Source organism: Podarcis filfolensis (assembly GCF_964270895.1).
Source record: "Podarcis filfolensis genome assembly, chromosome: 2".
Taxonomy (NCBI): domain Eukaryota; kingdom Metazoa; phylum Chordata; class Lepidosauria; order Squamata; family Lacertidae; genus Podarcis; species Podarcis filfolensis.
Window position 1 is genome coordinate 21,146,868 of NC_139605.1, and position 20,546 is coordinate 21,167,413.

Below are 20,546 nucleotides of genomic sequence, written 5' to 3' on the forward strand. Positions count from 1 at the left end.
AATAACCATGTGATAAAGCTGCTTTAAAACTTGCTCTAAAAAACTCATTGATGAGCAATTTTGGGTAGAGGTGTACCTCTTTGCAATTAAAGTCTCGAGTGTGCTCCGGGGATCTGTGTTTAAAACCTGAAACGAAAAATAAATGAAATGGGCAACCTGAGATTGCCCCGACGTAAGGAGGAGGCCATAACGTATAGAAATAAATGGCTTCTACATTAGTTCTCTGGAGAGCACTTCTCTTTCTTTTGCTACTCATGGCTAGGGTAGGATGTGTCTTGCTTTTTGGTTTACTGAGTAAACTTCAAACACTTAAGTAGTTAATAAATGTGTGCAATTCTCTTAGCATAGAGATACTTGCATAGCTCCAGTTAGTGGGGGTATTCTGGTACAGAAGGCGGAAATAACATGGTCCCTTCCTGCAGGACGGTAGCCGAGATAGTTTGGATGACTTGGTTTCTTGTTTTGCTGTTTTCAGCGTTTGTTTGACAAGAGAGGCATGCAGCCGTCATTGAGTGGGGCATAATGCAAAACTTAAAAGAGTATGCGATGAAGGGAAACAAAATAAATCAGATGGGGTGAAAGGGCAGCACAGAGAAGAGAGAGCAAAATGCAGAGCTCTGCATAGCCTTGAAAAAACCGTAAAGGTCACAAGATAACGTTCATGGGCGGGGGGGGGGGGCAGCGTGGTCTTACAACAAATGGGCAGATTTAGATTACCGTAAAAGTATGAATAGGTTTCAAATGGACAAATCGTCAGTGTGATCTCTGCTTTCTAATTGGGTTTTCTTCTCCTTCCTAGGAATACATCATTCGTGTGCAAAGAGGGATTTCCATGGAAAACAGTTGGCAGGTAACTTGTTCACCTCTGACATAAGGAAATGCATTTTGTTAATTGGATTTTACAGGGGACACAGCAAAAGATTCCCTAGTCATTTGAGCACTGACAAGATGCTTCTGCGCACAACTTTTTTTTTTTTTTTTTGAACGAAAGAAGCTATGCAGCGGCATGTGGGCTTGGTGAATTGTTCCTGTATGTTCTTTTCTGCATGCAGATTCCTCTTTGGTCTCACCCAGTTGGTTCAAATTAGACACATCAGTGTTTAGATCCTGAAAGTGCACCACTGTGGTGCTTTCTTCTTCTTCTTCATGTTCATGAGACTGTAAAAAGGAGCCAAACTCATACTGATTTCCCACACCTACCCCATTTCAGTCAATACTAAAGTATGCTGTAAGCGCAGAGAGCAAGTACCTGAAGGAACATCTCCACCCCCATCGCTCAGCCAGCTGAAGTCCAGCACTGAGGGCCTTCTAGCGGTTCCCTCCCTGCAAGAACTGAGGTTACAGGGAACCAGGCGGAGGGCCTTCTCGGTGGTGGCGCCCGCCCTGTGGAACGCCTTCCCATCAGATGTCAAGGAAATAAACAACTATCTGACTTTTAGAAGACATCTGAAGGCAACCCTGTTTAGGGAAGCTTTTAGTGTTTGATTCTATTTTTAATATTCTGTTGGGAACCACCCAGAGTGGCTGGAGAAACCCAGCCAGATGGGCGGGGTATAAATAAATAAATAAATAAATAAAATAATAATAATAATAATAATAATAATAATAATAATAATAATAATAATAATTAGAATAGAAGGCGCCAGAGATGACTCAAATCTCTTCTGAAGGAAGAGAGAAATGTAGGGGAGAGACCCTAAAACTGTGGCCTAGAAGGACATGGGCAGCTGCCAGATTTCCCACTTGCCAGCTGAAAAAGCTTATATGACTCTCCTCTTCCTTTCGGTCTGCTTGCATACTGTTAGCATGTGCTCTTGGGTGAGCATCCTTAAACATCCAAGTATGCAAGCTGGAGAAGTCTGGTTGGGTGTGACTCCTTAATGTGTGCATTCCAAGGGACTTAAAGACACAAGCCTGTTGTTCACACTATGAATGTTGGTTGTGCGAAATGCTGTTGTACCCAGAATCGGAAGCGCTATTACCATTTAAGCAGCTATCCTATCTTTAAAAGACATCTGAAGGCAGCCCTGTTCAGGGAAGTTTTTAATATTTAATGCTGTACTGTTTTTAACATTTGGTTGGGAGCCGCCCAGAGTGGCTGGGGAAACTCAGCCAGATGGGCGGGGTATAAATAATAAATTATTATTATTATTATTATTATTAGTAATAATAATAATAATGCGTGGAGCCCCTCCTGAAAATTCCAAATTCCATGATGTAAATATTTCTGGAAAGGGCGATTGTCGATACCCAGTTGTATTAGAATGTGTGGTACCTTCACTAATTCTGTGTTGCTTTTGTAGATTATAAGAAGATACAGTGACTTCGATTTGCTGAATAATAGTTTGCAGGTAAGAGGTTTGTTTGTTTTTTGTTGCTGTATGAAAACTACAGTGGTACCTCGGGTTACATACGCTTCAGGTTACATACGCTTCAGGTTACAGACTCTGCTAACCCAGAAATAGTACCTCGGGTTAAGAACTTTGCTTCAGGATGAGAACAGAAATCGTGCTCTGGCGGCGCGGCGGCAGCGGGAGGCCCCATTAGCTCAAATGGTGCTTCAGGCTAAGAACAGTTTCAGGTTAAGAACGGACCTCTGGAACAAATTAAGTACTTAACCCGAGGTACCACTATACTTGGAATTTAGGGCTGGAGAATTCAGTCTGTGTCTGTTCCCTGTCACTTCTGCTCGTCTCAGCCACAAATCTGTTTTGACATGTTTTCTGCATTAATCTGCATCAAAAGAAGAAGCAGCAGCTCTGCACCAAAACCTGCATTTCAAAGTCATATTCAATATACGGATCTCGAAGAGTGTTTTGATACTTTTTTGAGCCAAGAAGCAGGTTGGAAATTTGGGAAGTGTGAAATCCAGGGCCGGCGCAACCATTAGGTGGGGTGGGGCCACTGCCTCAGGCGGTGGCACTCCTGTGGGCACCTTGCCATCTCTGCCAGCAGAGGGGAAGCAGTGCTGCTTTTGCGCAGGATCTCAGCGGTCCCCAAGCACCAAGATCTCACCCAAAATTGGTGCCGATGGCAGCACTGTTTCTTCCCCAGTAGTGGAGGCAGCAGAGTGGGCAAGTGGTGGTGGTTGTAGTGGCAGGGTAAGTGATAGGTGCAGGTATGGCAGTGCTGGTGACCGCAGCAACCACGGGGCAGCACTTTCTGTTTTGCCTCAAGCAGCAAAGTGGGCTGGTGTTATCCAACGAACAGCAAAGTTTTTTGATCTTCGCATTAATCCTGGAAGTGTGGATCAGGACAGTTCATCTGAGAAGTCACAAAGATCAAATTCCTCAAGTATCTGTTAGAATTCCTGCTCCATGACTACAGTCATGGGATTTTTGTCTGTCACATGACGGTGTATGTTTTGACTCCACAGAGTGGGAAGTGACGGAGACAGGATGTTTGTGTTACTGTGTTCCGTGAAGTGGGACTATTGTCCTTTGTTCTTTTTCTCTTTGCTGTCTGATGCTAGAGAGAGAGGGAGCCATGTTGCAGTGCTCCGTGTGTGTTTATATGTAAATAAAGTAGATTAGCCAAAATGCTGAGTTGCTGAGGTCTGTCATGCAAGCTGCGAAGACTCTGTGAATCCCTAAGTGTGCCGGTGTTGGTTGGCATCGGTCTCTGTGATGTTCAGGCTGAAGAAAGCTTTTGAAGCTCCCGAACGATCGACCAGGAGGGAGGGAACATGCCAGTCGGGCATGTGTCTCTGCCGGGGTCCTACTTGAGTGTAGGATGAGCTCCTGACCGTATCTTTACTGTGTCTTTTGTGAAGTCACTTTTGCATATGTGAATGGATGCCGTGTGTTTGCACGTTTTGTTAAACAAGAGTTAATGTTTAACGGGAGTGAGTGGTATGCTGAGGCCTGCTGCTCAGAGTTCCTGCTTTTCTACTGGCTGCAGCACGCTGGGCGCAACAAAACCTTGGCTTGTCCTGTTGGCGATACCCAGGTGTGTGGTTTGTTTGGAGATGTGAACCTTGCGCCCCAGGTTCAGACGATCTGATAAGCCAAAGCATTGCTGTTTCTGGCGTGGCATAGCCAAGAGCAGGGGAAGTTGAGGATTTTGGAGCAGCATGTTGCCAGCACATTGATCCATTAAACCATAGTTAAACAAGACAAGGCTAACGAAAAGACAAACTGTCAGAGCTACCCTAGGTCCCAGCTCACAAAGGACCAACGCTGCTTCGTTGTTAAGTATAAAAGTCTTTATTGAAGTTCAGTTTCACTTCCAGAGCCGCAGCGCGCAGCTCTACGTCTCAACTGTCAGACCGCTGATGCTCCGTCTGAGTCTCCTCCCCCTTGACACCAATTTAAGATTCTAGCCTTGCTCCACCTTCTCCGCTGCTCTTTCCTCCTCTGGGTCCGCCTGCCTGCCGGGGTTCCGCCCTTTCTAGCCTCTTCTCCCGCTGATTCCCCTGAGCCTTCTCCCTCCCTCCGGCGGGCTTTAGGAGCTGGTTCCCCATCCGGGTCTCCTGCTGTTCCGCACGCCTGCACATTTGAACTTGGCGCGCGCGCCCAGCCAGCAGCTTTCCTCCTGACCGTTTCACTGCTGCTGTCACTGCTTCCCCCTTCGGGGGGGCTAGCTGCAACTGACCTCCCTTCCGTTCCCCCACTCTCCGATGGAGGCGTGGTCAGCCCTGACTCACTCTCTCTCCCCGCTGGAGGAGACGCTGGCCCTGACACATGTGACTCTTCCCCCCCACTACGCTCTGGTGGGGAAACTGGTCCCGATCCTCCACTGCTGCTTTGGGGTTCCCCTCTGGCTCCTTGTTTCTGGTGCGTCCCCCCGGGACCCCCCTTGCCCTGACCATCGGCGCACCCTTCTGGGAATCTTCTGATTCGCTGGAGAAGCTCATGGAATCTCTCGGGCCACTGTCATACTCCCCTACGCTGCCCTCGGATTCTTCCCCTTCGCTCTCCAATTCCTCTCTCCCCAGTGCTCCTGCTCCTGATTCCCTGACACAAACGTTTGAACAGGCAAAGGTGTACAGACTGAAGAAACAGACCTGCTAATTCAAACTACAGTGGTACCTCGGGTTACAGACGCTTCAGGTTACAGACTCCGCAGGTTACAGACTCCGCTAACCCAGAAATAGTGCCTCGGGTTAAGAGCTTTGCTTCAGGATGAGAACAGAAATCGCACGGTGGCGGGGTGGTGGCAACAGGAGCCCCCATTAGCTAAAATGGTACCTCAAGTTAAGAACAGTTTCAGGTTAAGAACAGACCTCCGGAACGAATTAAGTTCTTAACCCGAGGTACCACTGTACTAAAGTACTCTATGGAAAAAAACTGTTCCTAGTAATGTTTTGTGCAACCCGTTAAATATGGGAAGAATGGCAGACACTCAATTTAACTTGATTCGTCTTCTGTGGTCAAAATGTCTATTTCTTACAAAAGCAGAAGTCATAATGTGCTTTAAAAAAAAATTACGCAGTGTATGCAGTCGTTTTGTTCCTTTCCGAAGTACTTTCTGGTGCTGTTTTACCACGTGATGTATTTCCTTGCTGCTGAGTAGCATTCCTTCATTTTTCGAACACTGCAGCTACTGTGTGCTTGTGCTTTCCCAGAACATTGAATTCTTTTTAAGCGTGCGTGGGAAAGTACAGGGGAAGAGGATGTATGTTAAAGAACTGTTCAGTGACTTCTAGGCAGAAGAGGGAAATTAGTGATTGCAGAATTTTGTCAAGTGGGTTTCAGCAGACCCTTTGGCTCTTCTCGCATTCTCTGTGAGATACAAATGGAGCAAGAATTCTGTTAAGGCAGTCTCGTGGACGGTAATATGCAAAACAAATGGCGCAGTTAAGTAATTTTGGCAGCATGGCATAATGATCTTATCGGGCCCTTCTCCTTTAGGGGGAAATTAAGTATTATTTTACATTGCTTCAAAACGTAGTAAGCCAGCTGTGCTATGTTTGGGGGCCGTCCTCAATCACCCTGATGATTCCAACAAAACAAGCCAGTAGAACTACAATGACTACCTTGTGCCCAGTGGCGTAGCGTGGGTTGTCAGCACTCGGGGCAAGGCAAGTAATTTGCGCCCCCTAACCCGTGGATTTGCGCCCCCTAACCCGTGGATTTGCGCCCTCTAACCCATGGATTTGCCCTAACCCCAGATGTTGCGCCCGGTGCGGCCCGCCCGCCCTGCACCCCCCACGCTACGCCACTGCTTGTGCCTGTTCTCTGTGTGTGGTGTACCAAATTTTCAGTACAATAGACGATTGGAGAGAAGTCCATTCATTTTAAGTCCTTTAAATGGATTTCATATTTATAACAAATATTGATTTTTCCCCCCCTATACTGATGTGAAGAGATGGTTTCTATTTCAAAAGTACTGCTGTCTCCAGGGTGGTTTTAAAGATCAGCACTGGGCATTTTCAAATTCAAGGATCACTTTATTTACATTCATATCCTGTCTTTTGACACGCTGTGGCTCAAGGCAGTTATAACAACGAACAAGATAAAATACAGCGTGGCTCAGTCCTATAAAACACAAAAGAAGATAAAACCAGCAATTTAACCACTGGTTAAAACAGTAATGGCAGTAGATTAAAAAAAAGAAAAAAAAATCTGTTTGACAAGGCAAAGTCTTCATTGCAAAGCAGACTGTAATATATGTGTCAGTTCAGCAGGATGGTGATAGTAAATCACTGCCTGAGAAGTGAATGAGCTCAGCAAAAGTTTTTCTGGGGAAGGAAGAAGCAATTCTGTGGTACTTACTAATGTTGTGAACCTTCCTTCCTGTTTCCTCCGTATGGACTGATAATTCTTCGAAAAACAGCACATGAAAAAAAAACAAGTTTAAACAAACAAACAAAAAATAAGGGGAACCACTTGGGCAACCGTTTAGGGGCCCCCCCAACACGTTGCACTCCCCAGCAGGTTAAACTTGATGCTGATTCTGCTTAGGTGTCCTATACAAAATTTTGAATTATGTTCATCTTGGAGAGAACTTTTTTTTTTAAGCATCTGAGATACTTCCACTCCATTATAATTATTAGCCCTGACATTGTAAATATTGCCACTGTCATTTATGCAGGCAGTGAGTTATTCCTACATATTGTGCAGCATTGGGATGGCATAAATAGGTAGCAGTGCATTCTGACCTTCGCACTTCTTGTTTGCCCTGGGAATTGCCGGATCTTTGACCCTTTGCTTTTTGCACAAAGAGCAAGAATCAAATTCCGTTCAGGCCAGGAAGACGTTTTGTAATTTCCGTTGCAAAATGAAATGACGACTCTCGCAGTCCATCCTCTCTCTGTTTCCCGAGAAAGGTTTTGCCATCGAAATACCATGCTGTCAGTCTTAAAACTGTACTTTCTTTGGCTAGTGGATTATTATAAAGCTTTAATCAGAATCACTGACTTCTGTGTGTTGGGTCATCTTGTGGTGGGGCATTTCTTTTTCTGGACGTGGTTCAAACTCCTAGTAGCAAAGGACTACGAAACAGCAGGTGGTGAAACCTGCCCTCTTTTTTTCAGCCTTTCTAGGAGAATTTAATTGTTCCAGCCACTGCTGTTGTCTGTTTGCCATTATGTTTGAGATGCTGATATTTTATCTTGTTGTGCTTATTTATGTAGACCAGTGGTTCTCAACCTGTGGGTCCCCAGATGTTGTTGGACTACAACTCCCATCATCCCTGAGCTCTGGCCTTGCTAGCTAGGGGTGATGGGAGTTGTAGTTCAACAACATCTGGGGACCCACAGGTTGAGAAAGGCTGTTGTAGACTGTTCTACACTTCTTCGGCGTTACTGAGACTGAAAAGCTTTCTATATGCACACACACACAAACAATTATCTTTGGAATCCTGGTGGTGGTTGTGGCAGGTGGTTGGAGCAGGTAGCAAAGGTCTGTGCTTGGCTTACTGCTTGTGGTGTGTTTGCAGGGGGGCAAGAAGCTATAAACCTGGGTTCAGACATCATGGCAAGCCAGACTTTGCCTTGTTTCTCCGAAGTCCCGCAGCAGTACGAGCATGGGACGAGCAGAGCAAGAACGTTTCAATAGCTTGCATAAGTGGGCTGCTCATTCACATCAAACTATGGTTTGTTTTTACTTGTGCTTTGACATCCAAACCAGGCCTTTTAGTGTATTTAGGAATAACATTTTGGAGGTCCCAAGACGCAAGGTGGTTAGATTGGTCTCAACTAGGGCCAGGGCCTTTTCAGTACTGGCCCCAACTTGGTGGAACACTCTGTCCCAAGAGACTAGGGCCTTGCGGGATTTGACATCTTTCCGCAGGGCCTGCAAGACAGAGCTGTTCCGCCTGGCCTTTGGTTTGGACTCGGTCTGACCCTTATGTTTCCCTCCCCTTACGGTTTTGATCTATGGGCTACTTTTAAAATTTTAACCTGTATTTTAAATTGGGGTTTCCCCCCCTATTATGTTTTTACTGTAATTTTACTGGTGTTAGCCACCTTGAGCCCAGCTCTGGCCGGGGAGGGCGGGGTATAAATAAAATTTATTATTTATTATTATTATTATTAACTAATCTGGGTACATACTCAGGTATTTCTGGGTACATACTCAGGATTGCTTAATTCCCTCTGGTTTGGGTTTGTTAATGACCAAATTTCAGTTACATGTCAGCGGTTGTGTTTGAATGTCATGATAAAAGCATCGCTTACTATAGCATACCACAAAGGGAATGAGCTGCAGGGAGCTCCTCTTTCCCTTCTTCTCATCTGGCAATGCTTGGAGAAAAAAGGGCTTTTGCTTCTGTTTTTGACCAGCATTTCATCTGAGCTCAATAAACCCTGGTTAATCTGAATTATGGTTTGCATTAAACAAGCCAACTTCAAACAATGGGTTATGAAGCTGACGTGTTTCAACCAAGTATAGCCAAGATTAGGGTTCATACCTAACCCTAAGCAGTGGTTAATCAAATATAGAAGTGAAAGTCTCTGTCGCTCCTCTGGGGGAAGGGAAGTACATGAGGCCGTTTAATTGAATGGAAACCGACTGCTTAAAGGAATTTTTATAGTGACTACTGCAGTTCTCTTACATTCTACCTCTTCTGCAACTTTTGTTTTTGAAGATATCTGCTCTCAGTCTACCTCTTCCTCCCAAAAAGTTGATTGGAAATATGGATCGTGAATTCATAGCTGAAAGACAGAAAGGACTCCAGAACTATCTCAATGCAATTACTTCCAATCACATTCTGTCCAACTGTGAATTGGTCAAGAAATTTTTGGATCCAAACAATTACTCTGTAAACTACACTGGTAAGTAGGCTGTTTTTGAAATTTCTTTGCTTGTTTTCATTGGAAAGTCTTTCAGCCCAACAGTTAAGGCAGGAGGACTTCACCCTTCTCCTTTTTTGGGGGTTGGAGGAGCAAGCCACATTGCCACTGTAGCTCATAAGGAGTCCATGAACCTGGCAGGACGTCCCATGCCATCCGTCCTCCTCCGCAGTTCTACACTTGTAATATGGTCCTGGATTATAACATGCCTTAGTCAGGATGTATTTTGTCCTCTGCTGTTAAGGATCATAAACAACTCCTTTCTGTGACAAGCTAATTAAAGAAGATTTGAGCTTTCATATCTTTTTGAAGACCATGTGCTATTCCGGATAGCAATGGGGTGTGTCCCATTGCTGAAGCCCTGCCATCTGAATTCCACCCTCCCTTCAGGTGCAGGGTAGGAGGAAATGAGCAAGAGCATTTCAGAATACGGGACTGAAGTGAGCAGTGCTTGATTGATTGTGAGTAACGCAAGAAGTGAGGGATATGTGTGCAGTTATAAAATACATAACTTGTGGAGTGTGAAGATTTGGCCGGAAACGCTTGGTCTAGTACTTTTTGCCCAAGCAGGGGACTCAATAAACAGCATTTTCAGTCTTGCCATAGTCTCCTTTGTCTTGCATTGTCAGGAGAAGACGGCATAGAGACTACAGTTGCATGTAACAGTAAGCCATAGTTTAGCAGTGTGTGTATTAGGGAACAAAGTGAATGCTAACCACAGTTCCAGTTCTGTTACTTGAACATAGACGGAAAAGCTGTATTGTTTTTAACACTCGATTGGAAGCCGTCCAGAGTGGCTGGAGAGACTCAGCCAGATGGGCGGGATATAAATAATAAATTATTATCATTACCCTTCTTTCATAATGGTGCAAGGGCTTGAAACAGTTGACTTCCGACTGAAATCTGTGCATCCTTGTCAAAGAGAGGAGGGGATAATACGGGTGGAGGGAAGCTGAACTTACTGCCATGGACTGCAGTCTAGGGGTCCCAAGTTTGGGACACTGAAATTCTCTTCTTAAGGCTGGTACTTACTTAGTAGACATGCATAGGATTGCCTTGTAAAAGTGTTTAAAACTGAGTGCAGGATTGCAGCCTCAGAATACAGTGGTACCTCAGGTTACATACGCTTCAGGTTACATACGCTTCAGGTTAAAGACTCCGCTAACCCAGAAATAGTGCTTCAGGTTAAGAACTTTGCTTCAGGATGAGAACAGAAATCGGGCTCCGGCGGCACGGCAGCAGCAGGAGGCCCCATTAGCTAAAGTGGTGCTTCAGGTTAAGAACAGTTTCAAGTTAAGTACGGACCTCTGGAATGAATTAAGTACTTAACCTGAGGTACCACTGTACTTGAGACATCCTTTGAATTCAGGAGACTGGTAATTTGAAAGTGGTGCATGTCACAGCCTGGCAATATAGTTTTGATGTATTTCCTGAAGGAAGTGATGAGCAGTTCAAAAGAAAAGCATTTATACCTACAGCTCTCTATTTTAAAAAGAAAGGTGACTTTAAATTGAGGAGCTCTGTAAACAACAACAACAATCCCATAATGTTAGTACAATTCAGCAACATGGTTACCCTGGATTTCAGCCCCTATTGGACCATAGCACTTTAGCTGATCGTTTTACAAGTCTGTATTTTGACACTGGAGCAGCTGAACCAATGGTTATAGGTCCTTCATGAAGCCATTGTATAAGAGTCTTACACATCTAGGACCAGAACGTTCAATAGGCCATTGAAGCAGATCAACCATTAGCATCAAAAAAGAGATAGTGAGGAGGAGGAGGAGGAGGAGGAGGAGGAGGAAGAGGATAATACCGCTGCATATATACTATGGTTTGAAGTTGGCTTATTTCCACCAGCTAGAGAACAGATTTACCACAGTTGTTCCATGTATGGATGACACGACAAGTGGCTGTTCATCTGAAGCAGATTCAAAACCGCAGCCTTTGGCTTCTTGTGTCATCGGTTTGGCTACTGCCTGTGGTTTGTTAGGAGAGGAATAAACTATGAACCCTGGTTTGGACAACATGAACCATGGTTTATCGTAATGATATGTGAACCAGGACATTGTTTTCTTCAGCAGAAAAGGGCCTTCTGCAGCACTGAGAAACTTCACTGGCAAATGGTGTTCTAAGTCTTATTGGGAGTCCTGCTTCTGCAACTCTTCTGCCCAAGATTTGCCCATCTTCTGTGGGTGCAAGCAGGCTTTGGGTATGGGTAGTATTTTGCATTTCATGATTAATTAGCCAGACTTTCCCAGCTCTCCCCCCCTCTTATTTATCTGAGGGAATATTAGGACTACAGCAAGAGACCCCCATACATTTCAAATCTAAACTAAGGAACTGAAAAGCGTCCTGTTCTTTCTTCAGCCCACCAGCTCATGGACATGCCTGCTGCAGTAGCTGCCGTGTTCTTGTTAGGCTGTTCTGCTTAAACATTTCACAGTTCAAGGCCTCATCTCCCTCTGCGCACCTCTTTCATCCTTAGAGATGAAACACCTGAGCACAGTGGGGCAACGTGAGAACGGAATGTTGTTTTTAACTTTTGATTTCCTCGGCTTCTCGCTGCCTACTGTGATGCAACCTTCCGTGCTGATTCACAGAACATTTGTCTTCATAGAAAACTGTAAACTAGGCACATGGCCATTTTGTGTTTTTGTGCGTGTGCACTAAAGGAAATGTAACGAATAGCAAATATTCCAGACAAATGACAGAGAATATCCTTTTTGTAGGCTTAACAATGTCCTTGTAGATGAGAGAGACTTCTGAAGAGATTATAGCATCCTTGGTTGACTCTTACTTCAGAGGTCAAATATTTTTTTTTATCCAGCACATCTGATTTCACACATTATACAGATGCTTGTGTCCTTTTTTCAGACAAGGGCCAGTCAAGAAGGGTAGGGTTATTTGGCCAGAGCCTCAGATTTAGAAACTTGTTGACTTTGGGGCATTTGATAAGTTTCACAGCTTGTTTTTGTGAGCATCAGACACACACGTGTTGTTTAGACCTGCAAATTTAAGCAAAAAAAGATGTGACATAAAAAAACTTTTTTGTTGTTGTTACTTGAAAAAGGTTTTATTAACATTTATGAATATTTAAAATCTATCTGTTCTAGTATTTTGGTGTCTTATTTTATTTCCATATGTCCCGTTGTTGTTGTTGTTGTTGTTGTTGTTGTTGTTGTTGTTGTTGTTGTTGTTGTTGTGGCTAAGGACCTTAAAAGCCTGAAATGATCTAGGCCTCTCTGGACCTCTGAGAGGGCCTCACACGGAAAGCTACCAGGGTTGTTAGATGTTGACAATTAGGATTAGAATCATAGAATAGAATCATAGAATCATAGAGTTGGAAGAGACCACAAGGGCCATCGAGTCCAACCCCCTGCCAAGCAGGAAACACCATCAGAGCACTCCTGACATATGGTTGTCAAGCCTCTGCTTAAAGACCTCCAAAGAAGGAGACTCCACCACACTCCTTGGCAGCAAATTCCACTGTCGAACAGCTCTTACTGTCAGGAAGTTCTTCCTAATGTTTAGGTGGAATCTTCTTTCTTGTAGTTTGGATCCATTGCTCCGTGTCCGCTTCTCTGGAGCAGCAGAAAACAACCTTTCTCCCTCCTCTATGTGACATCCTTTTATATATTTGAACATGGCTATCATATCACCCCTTAACCTCCTCTTCTCCAGGCTAAACATGCCCAGCTCCCTTAGCCGTTCCTCATAAGGCATCGTTTCCAGGCCTTTGACCATTTTGGTTGCCCTCCTCTGGACACGTTCCAGTTTGTCAGTGTCCTTCTTGAACTGTGGTGCCCAGAACTGGACACAGTACTCCAGGTGAGGTCTGACCAGAGCAGAATACAGTGGCACTATTACTTCCCTTGATCTAGATGCTATACTCCTATTGATTTCAGCACCAGGCTACCTTGAGAGAAAAATTATTTTATCTAGGGCAGGGATGGGGAACCTGTGAGTCTCCAGATATTATTGAACTCCAGCTCCCACCATCACTGTCAATCATCCATTCTCTCTGGGACTGATGGGAGTTGTAGTCCAGTAAAAGCTAGAGGACCACAGGTTGCTCACTCCTGATCTAGAGACGCCTCTTCTTAAATAGAGTGTTTTAGGCTTTGCTGAGTTTTGCCCTCACAGAAGCCTACCAATAGCCTCTTTTTGGTGGTGGGGTTGTCACCTGTTATACCCATATAAAATATTTACTTTGTGGTGCCTAGTACTCTGGTTTTAAATAAAATCCCAGGAGGTGTGTGTACTTAAGTTGAACTAGAGTGGAAACGAACCCTCTGAGGAGACGCCCTCTCTTATGCGAAATGTTATACGGTAACAGCTTCACCACTGACCCTTGTTAATATGTGTACCTAACGGCCACCCAAAATTCTCTTTGCAGAGATTGCCTTACAGCACGTTTCGATGTTCTTTCGGTCAGAGCCAAAGTGGGAAGTGGTGGAACCTCTAAAGGATATCGGTAAGAGTTTTTTGCTCGCTAGGTAAAGCGATTGCGCCACGGAAGACTGAAACCACAGAAATGTGCTGTCGGCTTATCCGACCCAATTGAGTGTCCTCTGAATAGAGACAGCAGCAGACATGATACCTAAGACATGATACCTTCATGCAAATATCAGGAACGCAGAGGGATTTTGTTCTCTGCCGTGCTCTGATTGCACTAGTGGAAGCATTATTTGCAATGTAAACAAGGGGCAGAGGGGAGGGTTAAATTCCTCTACCCTTCCCTCCTAGTTTGAGCCAGATTGCCCTCCTCTGCCTTCTGTTTACTTAAAAAATAATAATCATGCAGTTGCTAATTTAGTCCTCCTCTAGTTTAGCCTTCCATGAAAGCTTTTTCCAGCCTTTTAAGTGGTAATGGCAGAGACTGAATCTGGACCCTTTTCATGTGCCAAGTCACCTTGACCAATAATCCTTGACCGTTTAATACTTGTGTCATATATTAAGTTGGCGATGATGATCAAACCATAGCTGTCAACGGTTCCCTTTTTTAAAAGGGAAATTCCCTTATTCCTAATAGGATTCCTCGCAAGAAAAGGGAAAAGTTGACAGCTATGGATCAAACTGTGGACCCTGATGTGTTTCTGGATTGGTTTCCCCTGTTTACTAGACATTTACCGCTGTGTATCAGAACACTGCGGTAGTTCTGCCAACCTAGCAGTTCGAAATCACCTCAAAGTGCAAGTAGATAATTAGGTACTGCTCTGGCGGGAAGGTAAACAGCGTTTCCGTGCGCTGCTCTGGTTCGCCAGAAGCGGTTTAGTCATGCTGGCCACATGACCCGGAAGCTGTACGCCGGCTCCATCGGCCAATAAAGCGAGATGAGCGCCGCAACCCCAGAGTCGGTCACGATTGGACCTAATGGTCAGGGGTCCCTTTACCTTTTTATCAGAACACTGCTACAGTTTGAGGCCCTTTTCAAGAGACAGACTTCCTCCCTCCCTCTGTTATACTTAAATTTTATTCAAATGCACATTCCATGCACACACCTCTATATTAACATTTAAAACTTGAAAATGAATTAGAAAGTTTGTTTCATGTAAACTTCTGGTTCTTTGCATTTTCTGTTGTAGAAGAGGAAAGTAAGGCTTGAAAGACAGTTTCCACAAGTGGCTTTTGAGAGTTTATACGTAGGCGTGTCCCACTTCAGACTATTTAGTGAGAACCAGTGCTTTTTTTCTTTTAAAAAAATGTTTAGGGGTACTCTAATTTTGACTCAAGAAAATCACCATTTTTTCAAACCGGGAAAAATAAATACAGTAAATGGACAAAAGCACAAAGATTCACAAAATGTTTAGGAGTATGTTTACCCCTGCGCACCCCTCAGAAAAAAAAGCACTGGGGAGAATGGTCATGAATCAGCCCGTAACACAAATAATCCAAATATTAATTTTTAAGGACCGCCCACGTCCACACAATTTAATGCAATAGTGCATTTGTACAGTTGATAGTGAAAAGTCCCTTTCCTTTTCATCTGAGACGGTGAAACAATGAGGTCGTATTGGAACAGACTTTCCGAACTAATTGGTGTTTATAGAAAACACAGAATTGCTGCAGGAGAATTGGGGTCATGTTGGGTGCACGCCTGGCCAGTCTGCTTATCTGAAGGTGGCTTGTGTAGAAAATAAAAACCCTGATTTGGCAACTTCAATCAAACGATTGGTAACCACGTTTTCTTTTTCAGGGTGGAGGATACGGAAGAAATATTTCTTAATGAAGATTAAAAATCAACCAAAGGAGCGGCTAGCGTTGAGCTGGGCAAGTTTCACTTTTGGGGAGTTCTGTCATCTCTTCCAAGCGGGTTGGCAGCATTTTCCGGATTTCTTCATTTTTCACTGCACTTCTACATAATGCAGTTTTTAGTAACCGCCCACTTTGTCTGTAGCGAAGATGCTGTGAATCTGTAGGAGTATCACGACGTAAACTGGGCTAGAGCAGACAACCAGCATGGGACCCCAGCAGAGATCTCTGCCAAAGCTAATGCAATCTGTGACTCATACAGCCCACCAACCTCTGGGGGACAGCAAAACAAATCTTATGGGGTTAACACAGAGATTTCTTTCCGCTCTGGCCTTTTGCCTTGAATGTCCATCAATGGCTCAAGCAGCCTTGTAACCAAGACTTTGAATCATGGAAGCAGTTACTCAGCACAGAAGCCAAGATGACAAAAGAAGTGCACTTCTATGACACCCTCCCTAATAGTGCAGATGGGTCCTAAAAGTAAACATGGGAGAGATGAGAAGGGAAGGAAGATGAGGCCTATTGTGAGACATCATTTAGTGGCAATTGGGCATACAGTGGTACCTCCAGTTACAGATGTTTCAGTTCACAGACTCCGCTAACCCAGAAATAGTACCTCAGGTTAAGAACTTTGCTTCAGGATGAGAACAGAAATTGTGTGGCAGCAGCAGGAGGCCCCATTAGCTAAAGTGGTACCTCAGGTTAAGAACAGTTTCAGGTTAAGAACGGACCTCCAGAACGAATTAAGTTCTTAACCCGAGGTACCACTGTACTGTATTCACAACAATTTTCTTATAAGCTCTGTTGGCGAGAGCGTGGTGCTGACAATGCCAAGGTGGCAGGTTTGATCCCAATATGGGACGGCAGCATATTCCTGCATTGCTGTGCGGGTTGGGTTAGGTGAGCCTCAGGGTCCCTTCCAACTCTGGAATTCTACGCAGAGCAGGCGGGGCCCAGGGCCGGATTTAGGTTTGATGAGGCCCTAAGCTACTGAAGGTAAGGGGGCCCTTTATATATCTAGCTGTCGTTTGTCAACAACAAATTGTCGCTGTTAGAAATGAGCAAACCAGTGATATTTTAGGGAGCAGGCTGCAGAGCTTAGACAAAATTTTATAGACCCACACCTATGTCAATTTAGCTTCCTACCCGGAGAAAACCAGGTTTTACACTTGCTGAATAATGTCACTAGAGCTATACCTTCCTTGGTGGCCAAATTTCTTTTTTTAGCTTTTAAGCGTCGCAAGACTATAATTGACTGTATTGATATGGGGCTATCTGTTTAGCCCATTTTAGTGTTGGCTAAGTTCTAAAATCTTCCTGAATGTTTTAACTGTGTATTGACAAATGTACTTTTTTCTGACTGACGGTCGAATAAAAGGTTGATGATGATTAGGGAGCAGGCTAGCAGGCGCAGCCCATTTCTTACATTATAGGAGCCTACACAACACAAAACCCTGTTGCTGTATGTAGGTTTTATTTTATTAGTTTTTTATCTTATATGTTGGAAATGTACATCTAGCTTCTTTTCCCCTTTAATTTTTTTTTTTGGGGGGGGCCCAAGAGAGTGGGGCCCTAAGCTATAGCTTGTTTAGCTTATACGTAAATCCGGCACTGGCTGGGCCGCTGGGGTGGAGTGGAGGGCAGGGCAGGTGCTGTTGATGTTGATGTTGCGTGGGGTGTGCTGCTGGTTCCATCCTCTTCCACAGCAACCAGAATAGGCTATGATGGATGAAGCTGGCTCGCTGATTTTTGCAAGAACAAACAACAACCCCCCAAAAAACCCCAACAACCTTGCAGACCAGTTCTGACCCTGAATGCTGCCAGTGCCATTGCTATTTTTTGTGGGGCTGGCGGTTTCACATTGCATGGGCTCATCAAGAGAAGTGGCTCCACTTCTGGAACCAGTGAGGATGCTTATGTAGGGACGCAGGTGGAACTGTGGTCTAAACCCTTGAGCCTAGGGCTTGCCGATCAGAAGGTCGGCGGTTCGAATCCCCGTGATGGGGTGAGCTCCTGTTGCTCAGTCCCAGCTCCTGCCCACCTAGCAGTTCGAAAGCACGCCAAAAAGTGCAAGTAGATAAATAGGTACCGCTTCGGCGGGAAGGTAAACGGCGTTCCCGTGCGCTGCTCTGGTTCGCCAGAAGCAGCTTAGTCATGCTGGCCACATGACCTGGAAAAACTGTGGACAAACGTCAGCTCCCTCAGCCAGTAAAGCGAGATGAGCGCTGCAACCCCAGAGTCGTCCGTGACTGGACTTAACTGTCAGGGGTCCTTTACCTTTATCCCTGCTGGTTAGAGTTCATAGGAGTTGGAAGTCCAGTGACATCTGGAGGGTACTGTGCTGGCTGCCATTCTGGTGCTTCGATTACAGTGTGTGCCTGTTCTTTTAATCAGCGTGTGGTGTTTTGTTTGTTTTTTTGTCATTTTGAGTAACGTAGTCATTGTATTTCCAGGCTGACCTGGGCCCTGACAAGTACCTGTCTGACAAAGATCTTCAGTGCGCTATGAAACTTCTTTCTTCTTGTTCTGTGAGTAGTTTCTTTAATTATTACTTTTAATCCACATGCTTTCCTTGGTCCAACACAAAACTTCACAAAAGTCAGTAGTGCACAGAGGTGACTGTATCCCATCTTGATTTCAAAGCCTGGCCCTTGGGCTACCTACCACCCATGCATCGTTCTTAAACTGGATGGGCGTTTAAAGTGCTTCTCATTAGCTGTGAATCTCCCTGTCGCAGCCGGCTAGGAGTTTATTTTGAGCGTTCTCTTTTTGTTAAGTAAATAAAAGAAATACCGTATTTTTCGCTCTATAGGACACACTTTTTCCCCTTCAAAAATGAAGGGGAAATGTGTGTGCGTCCTATGGAGCGAAGAAGCCATAGCTCCGCGACCCTCTCCCAGCTGAAGAGGTGACGCGCGGCTATGGCAAGAGCCTCTCCGCTGCGCGCCTTTCCGCTTCTCCCCGACCTGCTCTTTGGGGCTGGTGGTGGGCTTCCCCCCGCCAGCCCCAAAGAGCAGGTCGAAAGGAACCTGAAGGTAGCCACGTGAAGGTAGGCCTGAAGGCGACTGAACGCACCTTAAACGGCACCTTGTTTTAGAGGGGGAAAACAAAAGGGGGAAAATTCTCCCCCTCTCTGCGCAACACCTCCTGCCGCTTCGCTGAAGGGGCGCTGGGCAGAGAGGGGGAGAATATTTTTTTCTTGTTTCCCCCCCTCTAAAACAAGGTGCGTCCTATTGTCCGGTGCGTCCTATAGAGCAAAAAATACGGTACATTTTATTGCAGGTTTTGTTTCTTGCGTTTTGTTTTTTAAATATGTTTTTATTGTAATATTTTCTTGGGTAACAGTAGAACAGGCTTCCTCCACCTCGGCCCTCCGGATGTTTTGAGACTACAATTCCCATCATCCCTGACCACTGGTCCTGCTAGCTAGGGATCGTGGGAGTTGTAGGCCAAAAACTTCTGGAGGGCTCAGGAAGCCTGCAGTAGAACATATAGAGTCTCTGTTTTCAAGTTGTAAACTCCATCATATTCAGAGAGTGAGACGTTTCTTTTATAGGCAATAAGGGGTTGAGGGAAAAGAGAAGTCGGAAGAGAGAGGGGAGGAAGCGGGAGGCAGTAAAAGTTCATTGCTCTCCCCTTTTGGGATCCCCAGCAACTGGCAATTCTGCCTTTCAGCAGTTAAGGTGAAACATAGCCATCTTGGCTAGTAGCCATTAAAAAAAGCTGCATTGAAGACTTGTGCATGCTTATTCAAAAGCAAGCCTCACTGTGTTAATGGGGATTTTAACTGTGTGGATTGGGTAAAATGAGGTGTGCAACCATAAGCTCTGCAGGAACAAAACAAGTTTATTTGTGAGCTAATTTGTGCAAACAAATGAACTACCCTCATGGTTTCATCCCAAACACCATGTGCAGTAGTAACCTTGTATGCCCTTCTCTTTTATCACTTTAGGCATTAGATACTTATTTACAATGCAATAGAAGCTCCTGAGAGTGTCGTTTGGTTTATTCCTGTAAGCAAACACATTTCAGAGTTGCCACAAAAAAACCTGATTGTCATGTTCAAAATTTAAACAAAAGTAAAGGTCTCTGCTGGGAAATGCTAATCCTTTAAATGTGAGCAATTGGCCGTGCACAAATTTGTCTAGAACACACAGCAGTGTTTTTGCCAGCACATCTCTCAGTCTTTTGAGCAGGCCGTGGCATTTGCTGCATACTGCGGGGGGGGGGGGGGACTGATCCTGCAACAATCTTCTTGAATTACCGTGTGCAGGATGTCCCTGGAACTTGGTCATGTGAAGGAGTGAGTCATGTTTGGTACAATGAATGTTCAACAAAAACAGGGGTGTTTTATCAAGCGACAGACTGGCTGAGTAAAGCCCCGTTCGGATTGTCATCTTAATCATCCCTTTCCCTAACTCGGTGCCTTCCAGATGTTCTTAACCATGAGGTTGAAAGGACTCCATATTCCCCGTCACTGGTTTATATCACTGTGAAGACTGTACTTGCACATTGAACTTGGTGGGACTTAGGATCAGAACGTTAGAAAACTTAAATGTGTTCTCTCCCTTTTTTAAAAAACAGCATCCCTATATTTACAAAGTCACTTTTGCAATGGCCAATGAATCTTCTGCACTGGTAATAAGACCCTTCAGCGAAAAAGGAACACTCAAAGACCTGATATATAAGGTAGGGTTAAGTATGCTCTCGAGGCGTAATGTTTTCAAGGTACATAAGTAACGTGGACTTGAAGTATTTGCAGAGTGTATTTTTTAGGTCTGCAACACTGAATAAATCTAAAGAACCATTTTGTTTGCATGCTGTATATATATCCCTAATAACTGGACAGCAGATTTTTACAACATAGTATGGTGTATATATTCTTTTTAACGAAGTTCTTATAAGTGCCAAGCACCAAGCTAAGAGACATTTTCGGCATTTTCAACTTTTCTTTCTCACACACAAGGGGGTGGGGGTGGGGTGTTCCTCTTCTAAGATGTTGCCTGTTATAAGACCTGCATCTAAAATCAAGGAAAACGATGCCTTGCTTCAGAACT

The 20,546-nt window shown here is 44.6% G+C and overlaps 1 protein-coding gene across 7 annotated transcripts in view; it reads left to right on the forward strand.

Moving 5' to 3' along the window:
- Positions 1-20,546, forward strand: part of PXK (PX domain containing serine/threonine kinase like) — a 55,239-nt gene that overhangs the window by 11,799 nt on the left and 22,894 nt on the right. For all 7 annotated transcript variants that reach the window (XR_014544974.1, XM_083601427.1, XM_083601426.1 and 4 more), the window contains exons 2-8: positions 800-850; positions 2,304-2,351; positions 9,031-9,217; positions 13,634-13,711; positions 15,434-15,507; positions 17,943-18,017; positions 20,074-20,178. Coding sequence is in view for 6 of the 7 variants with exons in the window: in XM_083601427.1 (XP_083457553.1) it covers positions 800-850; positions 2,304-2,351; positions 9,031-9,217; positions 13,634-13,711; positions 15,434-15,507; positions 17,943-18,017; positions 20,074-20,178 (618 nt within the window). In the remaining variant the exon portion in view is untranslated. The remainder of the gene's footprint in view (positions 1-799; positions 851-2,303; positions 2,352-9,030; positions 9,218-13,633; positions 13,712-15,433; positions 15,508-17,942; positions 18,018-20,073; positions 20,179-20,546) is intronic.